Genomic DNA, 15712 nt, shown 5'->3' with positions numbered 1-15712 from the left:
CAAAATTTCTATATTCCTACCAAAAATGCACAAACCTACACAACACCCTGTAGAAACAGTAATTTGTGGCACATGCCTGTTTTGTCAGTTTCAAGTAGCCATAAAGGCCCCTGCCTTGCGGCAGCATGCGCTGTCAGTGGGAAAGCGCTTCCCAATGAACCTGAAAGGCAGAAAATGTTGCTGGGTAAGTGTGTCTTCCACCAGTTGTGAAAAGGTTAGGTGTGAGGCCACAATGCTTGTTATGGATTGAATTGTGTCCCCCCAAAATATGCATTGTAAATTCTAACCCCTTGTCTTAGTTGTCTAATGCTGCTATAATAGAAATACCACAAGTGGGTGGCTTTAACAAACAGAAATTTATTTTCTCATAGTTTAGGAGGCTAGAAGTCTGAATTCAGGGTGCCAGCTCTAGGAGAAGGCTTTCTCTCTCTCTCAGCTCTGGGGGAAGGTCCTTGTTCCTTGGTGATCTTCATGTGGCGTGGCATGTCTCTTCTCCCATCTCTGCTTCTTCGCTTGTTTTAGTCTCTCTTATATCTCCAAAGAGATAGACTCAAGACGCACCCTACGCTAATCCTGCTTCATTAACATAACAAAGACAACCTATTCCCAAATGGAATTATAACCACAGGTATGGGGTTAGGATTTACGATATGTATTTTGAGGGAACACTCCTGTACCTGTGGTTATAATCCCATTAGGGAATGAGTTTTCTTTGTTATGTTAATGAGACCATGTCAATGTAGGGTGTATCTTAATCCAATCACTTCTGAGACATAAAAGAGCAGATTAGGCACAGAAGGAAGGAAGCATGAATGGGGGAAAGATAGATGCCACACGGAGATCTCCAAGGAACACCAAAAAGAATGCTAGGGAGGCAGAGACAAGGATTTTCCCTCAGAGTGGACGGAGAGAGCCTTCCCCTAGAGCCGGCATCCTGAATTTGGACTCCTAGCCTCCTAAAATGTGAGAAAATAAATTTCTGTTTGTTAAAGCCACTCACTTGTGTTACTTCTGTTATAGCAGCACTTCCTAATACTAAACCCCATAATTAGATAGACTTAAAAAAAAGTTTCCTGAGTCCTACACTTGTCTACCAGCTTGTCTCCTGTTAATTCCATCCCTCTCGATCTCCATATTCCTCACTGAGCTCAGCGTCTCCCCTCTAACCTGCTCCTCCCCCTCCAGGGTACGCATCTCTTGTCAGCACCAACATCTCACCAGACCAGACCCCTGGACACTATCCTCTCCCCTTCCTTCCCTCCCCCCACAGCCCATCAGCCCCTACTCCTGTCCTTCCTGCCGTGGACCCTCACCCCCTGGACCCTCATTCTGTCTTCCTCTCTGGCCTGCATTTCATTCTTCCTCCATCCATCTCTTCTCAATTTCTCTTTCTGGCTCCGCTTTCTCTGCTTTTCCCTATGAGCTGTGGTGGTCTGAAGTCTCCATCCTCAGCCCTTCTGGTGGACAGACAGGGAGGCAGAGAGGGGCCAGGAACTGATGAGAGGAGCAGAGAGGGCCCCATTTGTCCCCAGCGACGCCTACATACTTTCAGTAGACAAACTCATCCGAATCATCGCTTAAACGTCGGAGTCAGGGTCCCCAAGACCACCCCCAGGCCTGATATTTTGCCAGAAGGACTTCCAGGACTCAGCATATAGTCGGGTTCAGGGCTGTGATTTATGACACTGACCTTGAGCCTTAAACAGTGCTGTCATGGCTCAGTCTCTCTCTGGAACGTAGTCGGTGCTCAACAAATGAGTCCTGCATTGACCCTTAGAGTTTCCGTTCATCAAGCACCCCCATGTACGAATATCTCCTAGACACCCAGGTCTCCCTGTGGCCCTGGCATCCAAAGCCAAGTCTTATATCTTTTCCCAGGGGCAGGGCTTCCTGGGACCAAGCCTGACGTGATCTCTCGTCTGGAGCGAGGGGAAGAGCCAAAGATGGAGGAGAGACAAGCTCGATGGGTTACTTGTTCAGGTGGGTGAGAATGTCCAGCAGGGATGAGCCCTGTTCCTAGCTCTATCTATCATCATCAGTGACTTCATTCAAGAATGAGGCAGCATAACATGCAGGCTATAATCATGGGCTCTAGAGTCAGGCTGCCTGGGTTCAAATCCCAGCTCCACTGCTTCCTGGCTGTGTGACCTTTGGAAAGTTCCTCAGCCTCTCTGTGCTTCAATTTCCTCATCTATAAAATGGCAACTATTATAGTTCCTACATCCTAGAATTGAGAGGATAAAATGAGTTAACATATACAGAGTGTAGCCCAGTGCCTGGCACAAAGTAACCCTCCAGTCAGTATTTGCTGTCAGTATGGCTAACCAGCCTCAGAGTTATATTCTGCCCAGAAACCCCATATATCATTTTCAGGGAAGACTCTGATTAGCTGTTTGTATCACTGGCTATGTTTGGACCCTGAACCAATTATTATGGCCTGGGATCTTATGATGGGCCAGCCTGGCTCTCATGACTTGAGGTAGAGGTAGGGGAGACTATGATTGACTGTCCCACCAAGACTACATAGAGATGAGAGCAGGGATGCTAAGGAGAAAAGTTAGCTATGTCCAAAATGTCTAAGTATAAGAAAGAGTTCTGTTCACCCAGACCTAAAACAATTCCCAAAGCCCACTCTTCAGACAAAGATTATACTGGACTATAAAACATAAAATAATACTTGTAAAGAGGGTGCTTCTTAGTTCAAGCAGACACACCTGACCAAATGGGTGGCTCCTGTCTGGAGGCAGAATGAGAAGGCAGAAGGGGACAGGAACTGGTTGAATGGACACAAGAAACCCAGGGTGGAAAGGAGGAATGTGCTGTCACATTATAGGGATTGCAACTAATGTCAAATAACAATATGTGTATAAATTTTTGCATGAGAAATTAACTTGAGCTGTCAACTTTCACCTAAAGCACAATTCAAAACAAAACAAAAAAATGTCTAAGTATGAGCCTGCCTCTCCCTCCTCTCTGAGGGCAAGGGCTGTCTTGTTCAGCACAGAGACACCTGCTCCCAATACTGTGGTTGGCACATAGCCATTGTAGTATTAATGTGCATCCAATGAAAGAATCTACTAGCAACTGAAAATCAGTCCATTCCAACAAATTACAAATGGTTTTGGTTTACTGCTCATTATTTTCTCTACACTTCCCTTTCTTCAAATTGCAAGATCATGTGTCAAAGTCTCATATACATTTAATATGTATTGAAGTTTTTCTAATTAAATAAAAGCTATATGTGTTCATCACAGAACTTTGAAGATCTAAATAAGAATAAAGTAGGAAATGAAAATCTCCCATAATCCTGTTTTGTTGTTGGGCGCTGTTGAGTTGATTCTAACTCGTGGTGACCCTGTGTGACAGAGTAGAACTGCCCCATAGGGGTTTCCTGGCTGTAATCTTTACCGAAGCAGATCGCCAGGTCTTTCTCCTGCGGAGTGGCTGGGTAGGTTCAAACCGCCAGGTGTCCAGTAAGCAGCCAAGTGCCTAACTGTTTGTGCCCCCAAAACCAAAAAAAAAAAAAAACCCATTGCCGTAGAACTGCCCTGTAGGGTTTCCAAGGCTGTAATCTTTACGAAGCAGACTGCCACATCTTTCTCCCACAGAGCGGCTGGTTGGAACCACTGACCTTTTGATTAGCAGCTGAGCGCTTAACCAGTGCGCTGCCAGGGCCCCTTTAATCCTGCTTATCGCTCCAAAAAAAATTCTCTCTTAACATTTTAATGGGATTCCTTTGAGTATTTCCCCCCCAATATCTTTACTGCCTTTTCAAATTACAAAGGTAAATAAGAACAGTAATTTAAAAACCCTCCCTGCCACTACATATACACACATGCACATAAATATATAGAAGATCTCGAAAAGGAGTCATAAGCAGCTAGAACCTGTAGGAAAAAGGGAAGGTAGGAGATACGCTTTACACTGTAGTCACTGTTACGGATTGAATTGTGTCCCCCCAAAATAGGTGTTCTAAATCCTAACACGTATACCTGTGGTTATAATTGCATTTGGGAGTGGGTTTTCTTTGTTATGTTAATGAGGCAGTATTAGTGTAGGCTGTATCTTGAGTCATCTCTTTTGAGATATAAAAACAGTAGATTAAGGAAGCGAGGAAGCAGAGATGGGGGAAGATAGATGCCAAGCCACACAGAGATCTCCAAAGAACCAGGAAACAAGCTGAAAAGAAACGAGGACCTTCCCCCAGAGCTGTCAGATGAGAGAGCCTTCCTCTAGAGCTGGCGCCCTGAATTCAGACTTCTGGCCTCCTAAACTGTGAGAAAATAAATTTGTTAAAGCCATCCACTTGTGGTATTTCTGTTATAGCAGCACTAGATAACTAAGATAGTCGCCTAGTGAAAACCATTTTAAAATACTTAAAATGAACAAAACATTGCAAATACATAATGTAGAAAGTGAAATTTCCTAATCTTCTTATCAATTCATTTATTTTTAAACAGCTTTATTGAGATATAATTCACATACCATAAAATTCACACATTTAAAGTGTATAATTCAACGGCTTTTAGTATATTCACCAAATTGTATATCTAACACCACAATAAATTTTGGAACATTTTTATTGCCCCCACCTGAGGAAGGCCCACTTGAGTCTTAGCATTCAGAGATCTTAAAAAGAGCTGGTCATGTGGGCACATACCTGCTATGTAACCGGCCATGGTGCAGACCCCCAACCAGGGACCAGTTGTACGTTGTGATTCTTCATGTTTACGTGAAACAATGATGACAGCCTAGTACATCTTGATCTGTGGCATGCCTCAAGCATACAGAATAACATCATTAACCAGTAATTATGTAAACATTCTAGAAGTTTTGTTCTCAGCCCTTGGCCCAGGGTCATTGCCATGGTTACAGAGATAAACAAGAACTGAGTAAAATAGACCTGTGTTAATCCTTTCCTTGTACACTACCACCAACAAGGTGTGAGAATGCCTTGGATATTATGAACATTTTTGAAATTTTCCAGTCTGAAAAGTATAAAATGTTATCTTAATAACTTGATTTTTTAGACTATTACTGATGTTGAGCATATTTTCATGTATTTATCAGCCACTTGTTTTTCTTCTGTGATTTGTCTACTCATATTCTTGCTTCACTGGTTTATTAGATTGTTTCTCTTTTTTGGTATTGATTTGTAAAAATTCATTATATATTATGGTTAGTAAACCTCTGTACACATAAACTATTTTGCAACTTGGTTCTTTTCATTTTTAGAATAAACTGAGGCCATCCATGTCAGAATGTGACTCTCTACCTCATGCCCTCTAAAATAGTGTGTCTAGTGTCTGAACTTATCCTGGGATAAGAACCAGGATCAGCACAAAGCTGGTTTCTATGAGGTGGAGGTCAGACATACAGGTTTCCCCTACTATTTGAAAGTACAGCATTCTGTGAAACATTTCGTATGCCAAAATGGCATAAAGCAAAGAAGCAATTAACATTAGTTTATATGGGAAAAAATTTTGAGAGTGTTCCTAGACCCAAAAAATAACCTACCAAATCATACCAAATAACACATAAAACCCTTACGAGCTCTCTTAGGCTTTTCTGATACCTTGGGACACATCTTGCTAATGGATGCACAATATAAGTCGAGATAAAGTACAGATGCTCACAGACACAGTTCAAAGCTATGGTGGCTTGATGCTGAGATGCTGAGTGTAGTTCCCAGGGAAGGAACTTGGCAATGGCCCTCTTGCTGCTCGGGGTTGTGCGCTGCCTCTTTAATGGCTCGCTGCAAAACAAACGCTGAATGCTATTTCTGCTTTTCACCTTTTTTTGTATAAGCAAAAATCCTCCTCAGATTTCTTTCAGTTAGTAAGAACAGGTACTAACGTAGGTCTTTCGTAAAAGCAAAGTAGCATAAAGCGAACTTTCAAAAAGCAGGGGATACCTGTGTCTCCATTCTCCAACTTCTTCATTTTTGACACCAGCCATCCTCCCCATGACACTCTCTACTTCTCTGCTGGGTTTGATAATTCATTGTAATGACCACACAGAACTCACAGACCATACTTACAGTTAAGTGGTTTATGAGAGAAATAACAGGGATCAGGATCAACTTGAAAGTAACACAAACAACTGAGGATCAGGAAGCACATAGGCAAGGTTTGGCAGGCTCTCCCAAGGTGGAGAGCACATCCCTCCCTTCTTAGGTGCAGGACAGCTTCCAACCAGGACAAATCTCTCAGGCCATTCTCAGCCGTGTTCGAAGGCAGGCCCTCTTCTTGGCTGTGCACATCCCCTCTTGGCCTTGCAGGCCTCTTCTCAGCCATACTAGCAGGCTCTTCTCTCAGCTGTGCTAGCCTCCTCTTGGCTGTGCATCGCCCCTCTCAGCCGTGCAGTCCTCTCTGCCTTCAGCCTCCCTGCCGTCAGCCTCTCCACTGCTAACTGGCCCAGCTCATAGCCAGTGTAGCAGCTTGCTCAGCTCTCTTAGCTGCTTTCCTAGCAGCAACTTTCTGCCTGTCACCACCAACTCTGCCACATGGCCCCTTCCAGGACTGTTGCTGTCCTCAGTGTTACAGCCCTTGACCTGTATTACAGCTCTTTTAGGAGGTTCCTTGTCTCCTCTCTTTCTGCTCCTTCTCTTCTTCTAAAAAAAACCTCTGTGGGGTGGGCTGTTTATATAAGCAAACTTTTTGTCAATTTCAAGGCATGGCTCTCCCAGCAAGACCACGAACTGACCAATCCCCTTGGTGGACTGTAAATCACTCAATTTGCATAGCAAACCTACCAATCCCTGCAAGGTGTATAAAATAAATCAATTACAGGGATGACTGCAGCTCAGGGCTGAACAAAAATTATCAGACCATCAAGTTGTTTACAGCTTACCCAGGAGATGTCAATCAACTTGAACAAAAGTAACAAACCCTCTGGGGTAAAAAACAACCTAGGAGACTCCCCTCCCCCAAGTTGCTTCTCCAAAGAACTATGGCAAAGGTAACTCCTCAAAGCTTAGGGAGAAAACCTCCCAAGCTGTTTTCCAAAAAATCAAGGCAAAAGGCCACACAAAGGAACTCATTTCACTACAAATAGCAAGATAAACTTTTAAAAACATTGACTGTGTGAAAATATACATAACAAAACATACACCATCTCAACAATTTCTACATGTACAATTCGGTAACATTGATTACATTCTTCAACTTGTGCAACAATTCTCACTATCCTTCTCCAAATCACTCCACCACCATTCACATAAACTCAATGCCCCCTAAGCAAAAACTCCCCCTTTCCTCTAAAATAGTAGCATAAACTTTGAAATCCTTCTCTTTAAAAATTATAATGCAAATTCCAAATAATCAGGTTCTTTTCTCCTGGTACAGATGATATTCACATTTTCCATTTCTTTCAGACTTGGAGAAAAGCTCTGTGTCTACTCAGGAAACACCACCAAAAAAAAGCATTTCTGAAGAGTCAATATCCCCACTGGGAAAGATACAGGGAATTGTGAGGAGTGTGTTTGGAGATGTAAAGTTGGGAGAATCCTGGGCATGCTGCCGTTGGTTACAGGACCAGGGAAACCAGGAGAAGCCCCTGAGGTGTCGTTTGTTTGCTACTGCCAAGGAAATCCCCTCTGGAGAGAGAGGCTTTGGCTGCACTGAGCTTGGGAGAAGCCTCAGGCTGACTTCAGCCCTTGTCAGGAAGCAAAGAGTGGCTGGTGGAGAGAGAACGCAGAAATGGCCTGGGCCAAGAAAGAGCTTGAAATGCCAAAGGACCTTCGTAGAGAAGAAAGCATTTCACTGCATGGAATGTGGGAAAGCCTTCACTTACCATTCAGACTATATTCTCCATCAGAGAGTTCATACCGGAGAGAAACCCTACAAGTGTAATGACTGTGGGAAGGCGTTCAGCAACAGCTCCTATTTCATCCAGCACCATATCATTCACACAGGAGAGAAGCCCTACGCATGTAATGAATGCGGCAAGACCTTCACCCAGAGCTCATCACTCACTGAACATCAGAGGATTCACACTGGAGAGAAACCCTACAAATGCAAGGAGTGTGGAAAGGCCTTCACACAGAGCTCCTCCCTCATTAAACACCAGCGTTGCCATACTGGGGAGAAACCCTATAAATGCAACCAGTGTGGGAAGTTCTACTCGCAGCTTTCCCACCTCACCCGCCACCAGAAAACCCACACTGGGGAGAAGCCCTACAAGTGCAGTGAGTGCGGCAAGGCCTTCTGCCACACTTCCTCCCTGACTCAACACCAGACGATCCACACTGGGGAGAAGCCCTACAAGTGTAACGAGTGTGGGAAAACCTTCAGCCACAGCTCCTCCCTGACTCAGCACCAGCGAGTTCATACTGGAGAGAAACCCTACGAGTGCTCTGACTGTGGCAAAGCCTTCAGTCACAGTTCTTCACTGACTCAGCATCAGAGGATTCACACTGGTGAGAAGCCCTATGAGTGTAACGAGTGTGGGAAAGCTTACACACAGATTTCCCACCTCATGAGGCACCAGAGCGTTCACATGGGGGAGAAACCCTACATATGTAATGAGTGTGGAAAGGCTTTTAGTCACACATCATCTTTTACTCAACATCAGACGATTCACACTGGTGAGAAGCCCTACAAGTGCAATGAATGTGGGAAAACCTTTAGCCAAAACTCTTCCCTCACACGCCACCAGAGGATTCACACCGGGGAGAAGCCCTATGAGTGTAAAGTCTGTGGGAAGTCCTACACCCAGATTTCACACCTAATTCAGCACCAGAGGATTCACACTGGAGAGAAGCCGTATGAGTGTGGTGAGTGTGGGAAAACTTTCAGCCGGAGCACCCACCTTATTGAGCATCAGAAAATCCACACAGGTGAGAAACCCTATAAGTGTACGGAGTGTGGAAAGACTTTCAGTCACAACTCATCCCTCATTCAACATCAGAGGATTCACACTGGTGAGAAACCCTATGCCTGTAAGGAATGTGGGAAAGCCTTCAATCAGAGCATCCATCTTATTCAGCATCAGAGAATTCATACTGGAGAGAAACCTTACAAGTGTAATGACTGTGGGAAAACCTACACCCAGATTTCACACCTGATTCAACATCAGAAAGTTCACTCCAGTGGCAACCGCTATGCATGCAAAGAATGTGGACAGGGTTTCAGCTGGAGTTCACACCTTACTGAGCATCAGAGATTTCACACTGGGCAGAAAACCTATGTCTGTGATGATTTTGACAAAGCCTTTGCTTGGAGCACACAACTGGCTGAACATCAGAGAACTCATGCTGACTAGCAATCTAACCTGAGTGTGTAATGAACTGGCAGTTTTGCTTTTCAATTAAGTTCAGCCTTCATCAGCACTAGTGACTTCCTCCAAGAGAGGAACCCTAAAACTATATATTCAGATAGATTTTTTATTTCTTACAGGGAGGATGGCACAGTTTACCACCAGCTGGGAAAGCTTCTGATCACTTTGTGGCTTCCACTCATGTATTTCCTCAATCCTGCAGTGTCCCCAGGCAGTGGTATGGTTAGGGAGTGGTCTACATCAGACACAACCTCATCTTAGATCTTTAATAAGGACAGTTATCTCTGAGCTTTTAAGATTAGTAATCATTCATTAAGTTGGGGCCTGAATATTCCAGGGGGAAAAAAAAAACCCAAACTGTAAGGATTAATCATTTAGAGTAAAAAATCACAAATATATGTAGCTAAATATAAATGCTAGAGGATTTAATTTCCTTTAAGACTTTACAAATTTCATCATCTGCGGTTGGCTTAAACACTAAATACCTTTCACATATTTACAACCATTTTTTATGTCCTATTGTTTCTGTCTTTTACAGTTCCAGGATTTATGCTTTATGAAGAAATTGCACTATTAAACATCATTTTCATCTGATTTTATTCATGGCTAATGGGAGGTTTTTCTTTTCTCATACTTTAGAAACATAATATTTATTTTTTTATTCTGAAAATAATACATTGGTGCTTTTATAACAGGACAAACTTATATAGTAAAACTTCTGAAAGCCAGAACCTGTGTAAGGTGGAAACTGTCAGAGAAGGAAAACTCAAATATTTTCCACTAAAACAAGCGATAGAAAAATGGTAAAACTGCACACTGTCAAAGGCAGAAAACATGCGAGACTCAGAAAAACAAGGCAGTCCCATCGAGTTCTGGCTGTCACAGTTTTCACTGTAATAACGTGTGCTCATTGTGAAGGATAATTTGGAAAGCATAGACAAGTATGAACAATAAGACCAATTCCCCATAATCCCACCACCCAGAGAGACCCACTAGTCATCTTTGGAGTGTATTCCTTTCTGATTTTGTTTTGTCCTGTGTTCCATATTCATATTTTTAATTGCTGGAAATTTGGGATCAAAAAATAAAAGCCATATGCTCACCTACAATTCAGCCACACTCAGAAGTCACATTGTTTTTATTTTTTCATGTTTCCTTCCAAATCTCACTTATAAACAAATATAACTTTATTTTATTGTAGTGTGTTGAAAAAATTTCAGCTTCTGCGTTTTGTGCTCATTCAATCATCATACTTATCATTGTGGTAATGAGATTTCACTGAGTGGGCATAGAATAATCTACAAATCCATTTCCCCATTAGATTTTGTTCTAAGCCCCATAAGTGCCACAGGTTATTTCTCTATTATGAATAATGGTATAATGAGCATTTCCATGCTTGTTGGTTCCTCCCTCCTTGTAGGAGAATTATTTCTGTGAATTGAATTTCCAGGGAATAATGGTAGCCAAGACTCTAACCATTCTCCTGATTCTGGGAACATTTGGCCAGATTGTGTTCCAACGGGGCTGAACTTAATCTACCTGCCACAAGCAGGGTGTGAGGACCACTGTTTCACTACATTTTCACCAGCATTTGGTGTCAATCATTTAATTTCTCCCTCAATGTCAAACATCTAAAATAGCTTTCAGAATGCTGACTGTATGTAGGCTCTGTTCTATGCACGTGGCATATATGAACTCCTTTCATCTTCACAGCAGCCCCACGTATTGGTGCTGTATTGTCCCATTTTACAGATGAGTACACTGAGGCACAGACAAGTGATGTGGCCATAGTCTCACAGCCACAAAATCATGGAATCTGTATTCAAACCCAGGTAGAGCCCATGTCCTGAAGCTCTACTACATTATATTGGGATTAAATACATCCCACATGTAATATTTCCTTCTTGAAATAGTACTTTTTGTCATCTGTTGTTGTTAACTGCCATCAAGTCAATTCCAACTCATGGCGACCCCATGTGTGCAGAGTGGAACTGCTCCACAGAATTTTCAAGGCTTGACCTTTCAGAAGCAGATTGCCAGGCTTTACTTCCGAGGTGTCTAAGTGGGTTTGAATCACCAGTCTTCCTGTTAGTAGTCCAGCACTTAACCTTTTGTGCCACCCAGTGGCCCCTGTTATTAACTTTACTTATTATAAAAGCTAATACTTGCTTATTATAGAAAATGTCCTAGTTATCTAGTGCTGCTATAACAGAAGAACCAAAATTGGATGGCTTTAACAAACAGAAGTTTATTCCCTCGCAGTCTAGTAGGCTAGAAGTCCGAATTCAGGGCACTAGCTCCAGGGGAAGGCTTTCTCTCCCTGTTGGCTTTGGAGGAAGGTCCCTGTCATCAATCTTCCCCTGATAGAGGAGCTTCTCAGCAAGGGACCCGAGGTCCAAGGGATGTGCTATTCTCCCAGTACTTCTTTCTTGGTGGTATGAGGTCCCCCTTTCTCTCTGCTTACTTTTCTCTTTCATATCTCAAAAGAGATGGGCTTAAGACACAACCAAATCTTGTAGATTGAGTCCTGCCTCATTAACATAACTGCTGCTAATCCTGTCTCATCAATATCATAGAGACAGGATTTGTAACACATAGGAAAATCACATCAGATGACAAAATGGTGGACAATCACACAATACTGGGAATTATGGCCCAGCCAAGTTGACAGATATTTTGGGGGGATACAATTCAATCCATGACAGACAATTTTAAAAATCCAAGAAATTATGAAGACAAAAACAGACATCACCAAAAATCCAGTGCTACCCAGAGATAAACAGCAACATTTTGATACATTTCTATTCTTAAAAATTTAATATATAATGTATATGCTATCTCAATTCTGGGGCATACTGAATATACAGTTTAGTGTCCTTCTATTTTTACTTAACTTTATATCATGGGCATTTGCCCACATCATTATATAATCTTTAAAAACCTGATATTTCATGGCTTCATGTGGCTTATGTTTACTCAACCAATGTATCAGTCAGTCCCCCATTGGACATTTTGTTGTTTCCAATTTTTGGCTTTTTAAAATATGGCATGGAATATCCCTTGCACCAAACCATTGGCTGAGGGCCTGACCATTTCCTGGGCGAAATCCTAGCTCTGAGATCATGACTGGTTAGCATTCTGCCTGGCAGTATATGGGAGTGTGACTCAACTACCTTTATCGGTGGTAATTATTATCATATTTAAAAGTTTTTGCCCAGGTATTTCTTATAATCTTCTGGGGCTTCTTCTACTGAAGTACTACATGTTCATTGTGAATAATTCAGACAATACAAAATGAAGAAAGCTATGGCTCCTTATAAATCTTCTTTCCAAAGATTCTAGGTTTTTTTTTTCTGTGAATATGCACCTTTTTGTTTTTATGAAACTAGTATATGTATGCTGTACATTACACATTTATATTGTACATATTGCAAATATAAACACACATATCCTTATTTTTAATGTTGTTGTTAGGTGCCACCGAGTCAGTTCTGACTCATAGCGACCCTATGTACAACAGAAGGAAACACTGCCTGGTCCTGCACCATCCTCACAATCATTGCTATGCTTGAGCCCATTGTTGCAGCCACTGTGCCAATCCATCTCATTGAGGGTCTTCCTCTTTTTCACTGACCTTCTATTTTTAATAGCTGCATGATATTTTGTGCTATGGTTTCTTGAATTTATTTAAGCAATCCCTATTAATGGACACTTAGGTTATTTTCATTTTCTTTTCCATCAGTGGGCATTTATTATTTGATACTTGTGCAAGTACCTCCATAAAATGAATTCCTAGATATAAAGTTGTGGGATCACAGAGTACCCACATTTAAAATTTTACAGTTATTGCTAAATTCCAGTTCCAGTTGCTGTGGAGTCAATTCAGACTTATGGCAACACCATGAGTGTCCAGAGTAGAACTGTGCTTCATAAGGTTTTCACTGGCTGATTTTTTGGAAGTAGATCACCATGCCTTTCTTCCTATTGCTAAGCAGTCTTCCAGAAAAAGGCAAACGAATTTACACGACTCCTGGAAGTGTATATGAGTGCCTATTTCTCTGTTTCTTCACTTCCTTGGCAAATACTTGGTATTTGTCTTTTTTAAAAGGATTTTTAAATCACTAGCTTTTGATAGTGAGATTAATGACCATTTATATGTTTATGATGTTTTGTATTCTGTGAATTGCCTATTTATATATTTTGCCCATTTTCAATTGGGCTGCCTTTTTGTATTGATTTATAGGAGCAATTATATATATTATGCATATTAACCCTTTGGTATATAAGTTACTAATATTTCCTCCCAGTTTGCTTACTGTCTTTCAATTTTATTTATGGTGTTTTTTGCTATACAGAATTTTTTAAATTTCAGGCATTCAAATCTATTTGTATTTTTCTTTATATTTCCTGGACCTACTATCCTCACCCTAAAGGTTATATAAAAAAATTCTCTTATATTTTATTCTACTTCTTTTATGATTTATAACAAATATTTATTCCACCTGGAATCTATTTTTGTTCATGGTGTGAAGTAGAGATTTATTATCAGCCAAGAGTATCTGCTTTTTAAGGAAGACAGAGAATTTATTGGTGTATTAGTTTCCTAGGGCTGCCATAACACAATACCACAAACTGGGTGGCTTATAAGAACAGAAGCTTATTGTCTCACAGTTCTGGAGGCTGGGAGTCCAAGATCAGGGTGTCAGCCATGTTGATTCCTTCCGAGGCTTTGAGAGAGAATCTGTTCCAGGCCTCTCTCCTAGCTTTTGGTAGCTCAAAGAACTGCTTGGCCTTTTTTTTAAAAAAAAAAAAAAATTCATTGTGTTTTAGGTGAACGTTTACACAGCAAATTAGATTCCAATTCAACAACTGATACAGATTGTTCTGTGACATTGGTTACAATCCCTGTAATGTGTCAGCACTCTCACCATTTCCACCTCACCTGCTCCGTTTCCATCCATCCAGTTTCCCTGCCCTTCCTTGCCTTCTCATATTTGCTTTTATGTAAATGTTGATCATTTGGTCTCGTATAGTTGTTTAAATGAGCACATTCCTCATGGGTGTTCCTTATTTTATAGGCCAATCTACTATTTGGCTGAAAGGTGACCTCCAGGAGTGGCTTCAGTTCCAAGTTAAAAGGATATCTTAGCATAATAGGTTTTGCGGTTTCTCTGGTCTCTATTAATCCAGTAAGTCTGATCTTTTTTAGGTTTGAGTTAGGTTCTACATTTTTCTCCCATTCTAACCGGGACCTTCTACTGTGTCCCTGGTCAGAACAGTTGGTAGTGATAATCAGATACCATCTAGTTCTTCTGGTCTCAGGCTAGAAGAGGCTGTAGTTCACGTGGGCCATTAGTCCCGTGGACTAATTTCTTCCTTGAGTCTTTTGTTTCCTTGACTTTCCTTTGCTCAAGATAGTAAGAGACCAGTAGTTGCATCTCAGATGGCTGCTCACAAGCTTTAAAGACACCAGATATTACTCATCAAACTAGGATGTAGAACATTATTAAGTTATGCCAATTGACCTAGTTGTCCAACAAGACTAAGATTCTGAGCCTTCAAACCAGTAAATCAATCCCATGAGGTGTTTGGGTATGTTTAGGAAGTATCCATAACTGTGCGCCCATGTGCTTTATTGTACATTCCTTAGCTTTTAACTGCAGCATCATGTGGCGTCTTTCCTGTGTCTCCTTGTTTCTGTGTCTCTTTCATAAAGACACCAGTCATATAGGATTAGGACCCATCCTACTGCAGTATGACATCATGTTAACCTAACTGATCACATCTTCAAAGAGCCTATTTCCAAAGAAGGTCATGTTCACAGTTAACAGGGCTAGGACTTCAACCTATCTTTCTTGGGGACATAATTCAAACCATAACAGATAGTTTATTAGTCTGCTTTGCCATGGTTCCAAATGATCTCCATACCTTGCCGTATGACAGCAAGTATTTCTTTCTTACTCATATTACATGTAGGTCAGTGAATTATGTGCTACTACTCCATGTTTCATCTTCATTCTAGAATCCAGGTGGAAGAAGCAGCCCCAATCTGGAACATGCCATTCTTTTGGGAAAAGTGAACCATGGGGGACCATCCAGGCACTGGCTCTACAAGCTTCTGCTTAGAACTAGGGCACCATTACTTCTGCTGACATTTCATTGGCTATAACCAAGCCTGGAGTTAAAGGAGGAAAGGAAGCCTGCTCCTCCCCCAGAAGTACTGAAAGTCACATGACAGCTGTTATGGGTGTTGTTGTTGTTAGGTGTTATCAAGTCAGTTCCGACTTATAATGACCCCATGTACAACAGAACGAAACACTGCCCGGTCCTGCGCCATCCTCACAATTTTTATGCTTGAGCCCATTGTTGCAGCTACTGTGTCAATTCATCTCATTGAGGGTCTTCCTCTTTTGCGCTGACCCTCTACTTTACC

The 15712-nt window shown here is 41.7% G+C and overlaps 1 protein-coding gene across 8 annotated transcripts in view; it reads left to right on the top strand.

Moving 5' to 3' along the window:
• Positions 1-9611, top strand: part of IZUMO2 (IZUMO family member 2) — a 35194-nt gene extending 25583 nt beyond the window's left edge. The window contains exons 8-9 of one of the 8 annotated variants that reach the window (XM_023736301.1): positions 1879-1980; positions 7376-9611. In XM_023736301.1, coding sequence (XP_023592069.1) covers positions 1879-1980; positions 7376-9264 — 1991 coding nt within the window. In that variant the 3' untranslated portion in view covers positions 9265-9611. Of the gene's footprint in view, positions 1-1878; positions 1981-7375 lie in introns of those variants that run through there. The other 7 variants (XM_023736305.1, XM_023736307.1, XM_023736304.1 and 4 more) reach the window with 7 other exon arrangements.
• The last annotated feature ends 6101 nt before the right edge of the window (positions 9612-15712 follow it).

Source organism: Trichechus manatus, unplaced genomic scaffold (assembly GCF_000243295.1).
Source record: "Trichechus manatus latirostris isolate Lorelei unplaced genomic scaffold, TriManLat1.0 scaffold00087, whole genome shotgun sequence".
Taxonomy (NCBI): domain Eukaryota; kingdom Metazoa; phylum Chordata; class Mammalia; order Sirenia; family Trichechidae; genus Trichechus; species Trichechus manatus.
This window is presented reverse-complemented; position numbering and strand designations above follow the sequence as displayed.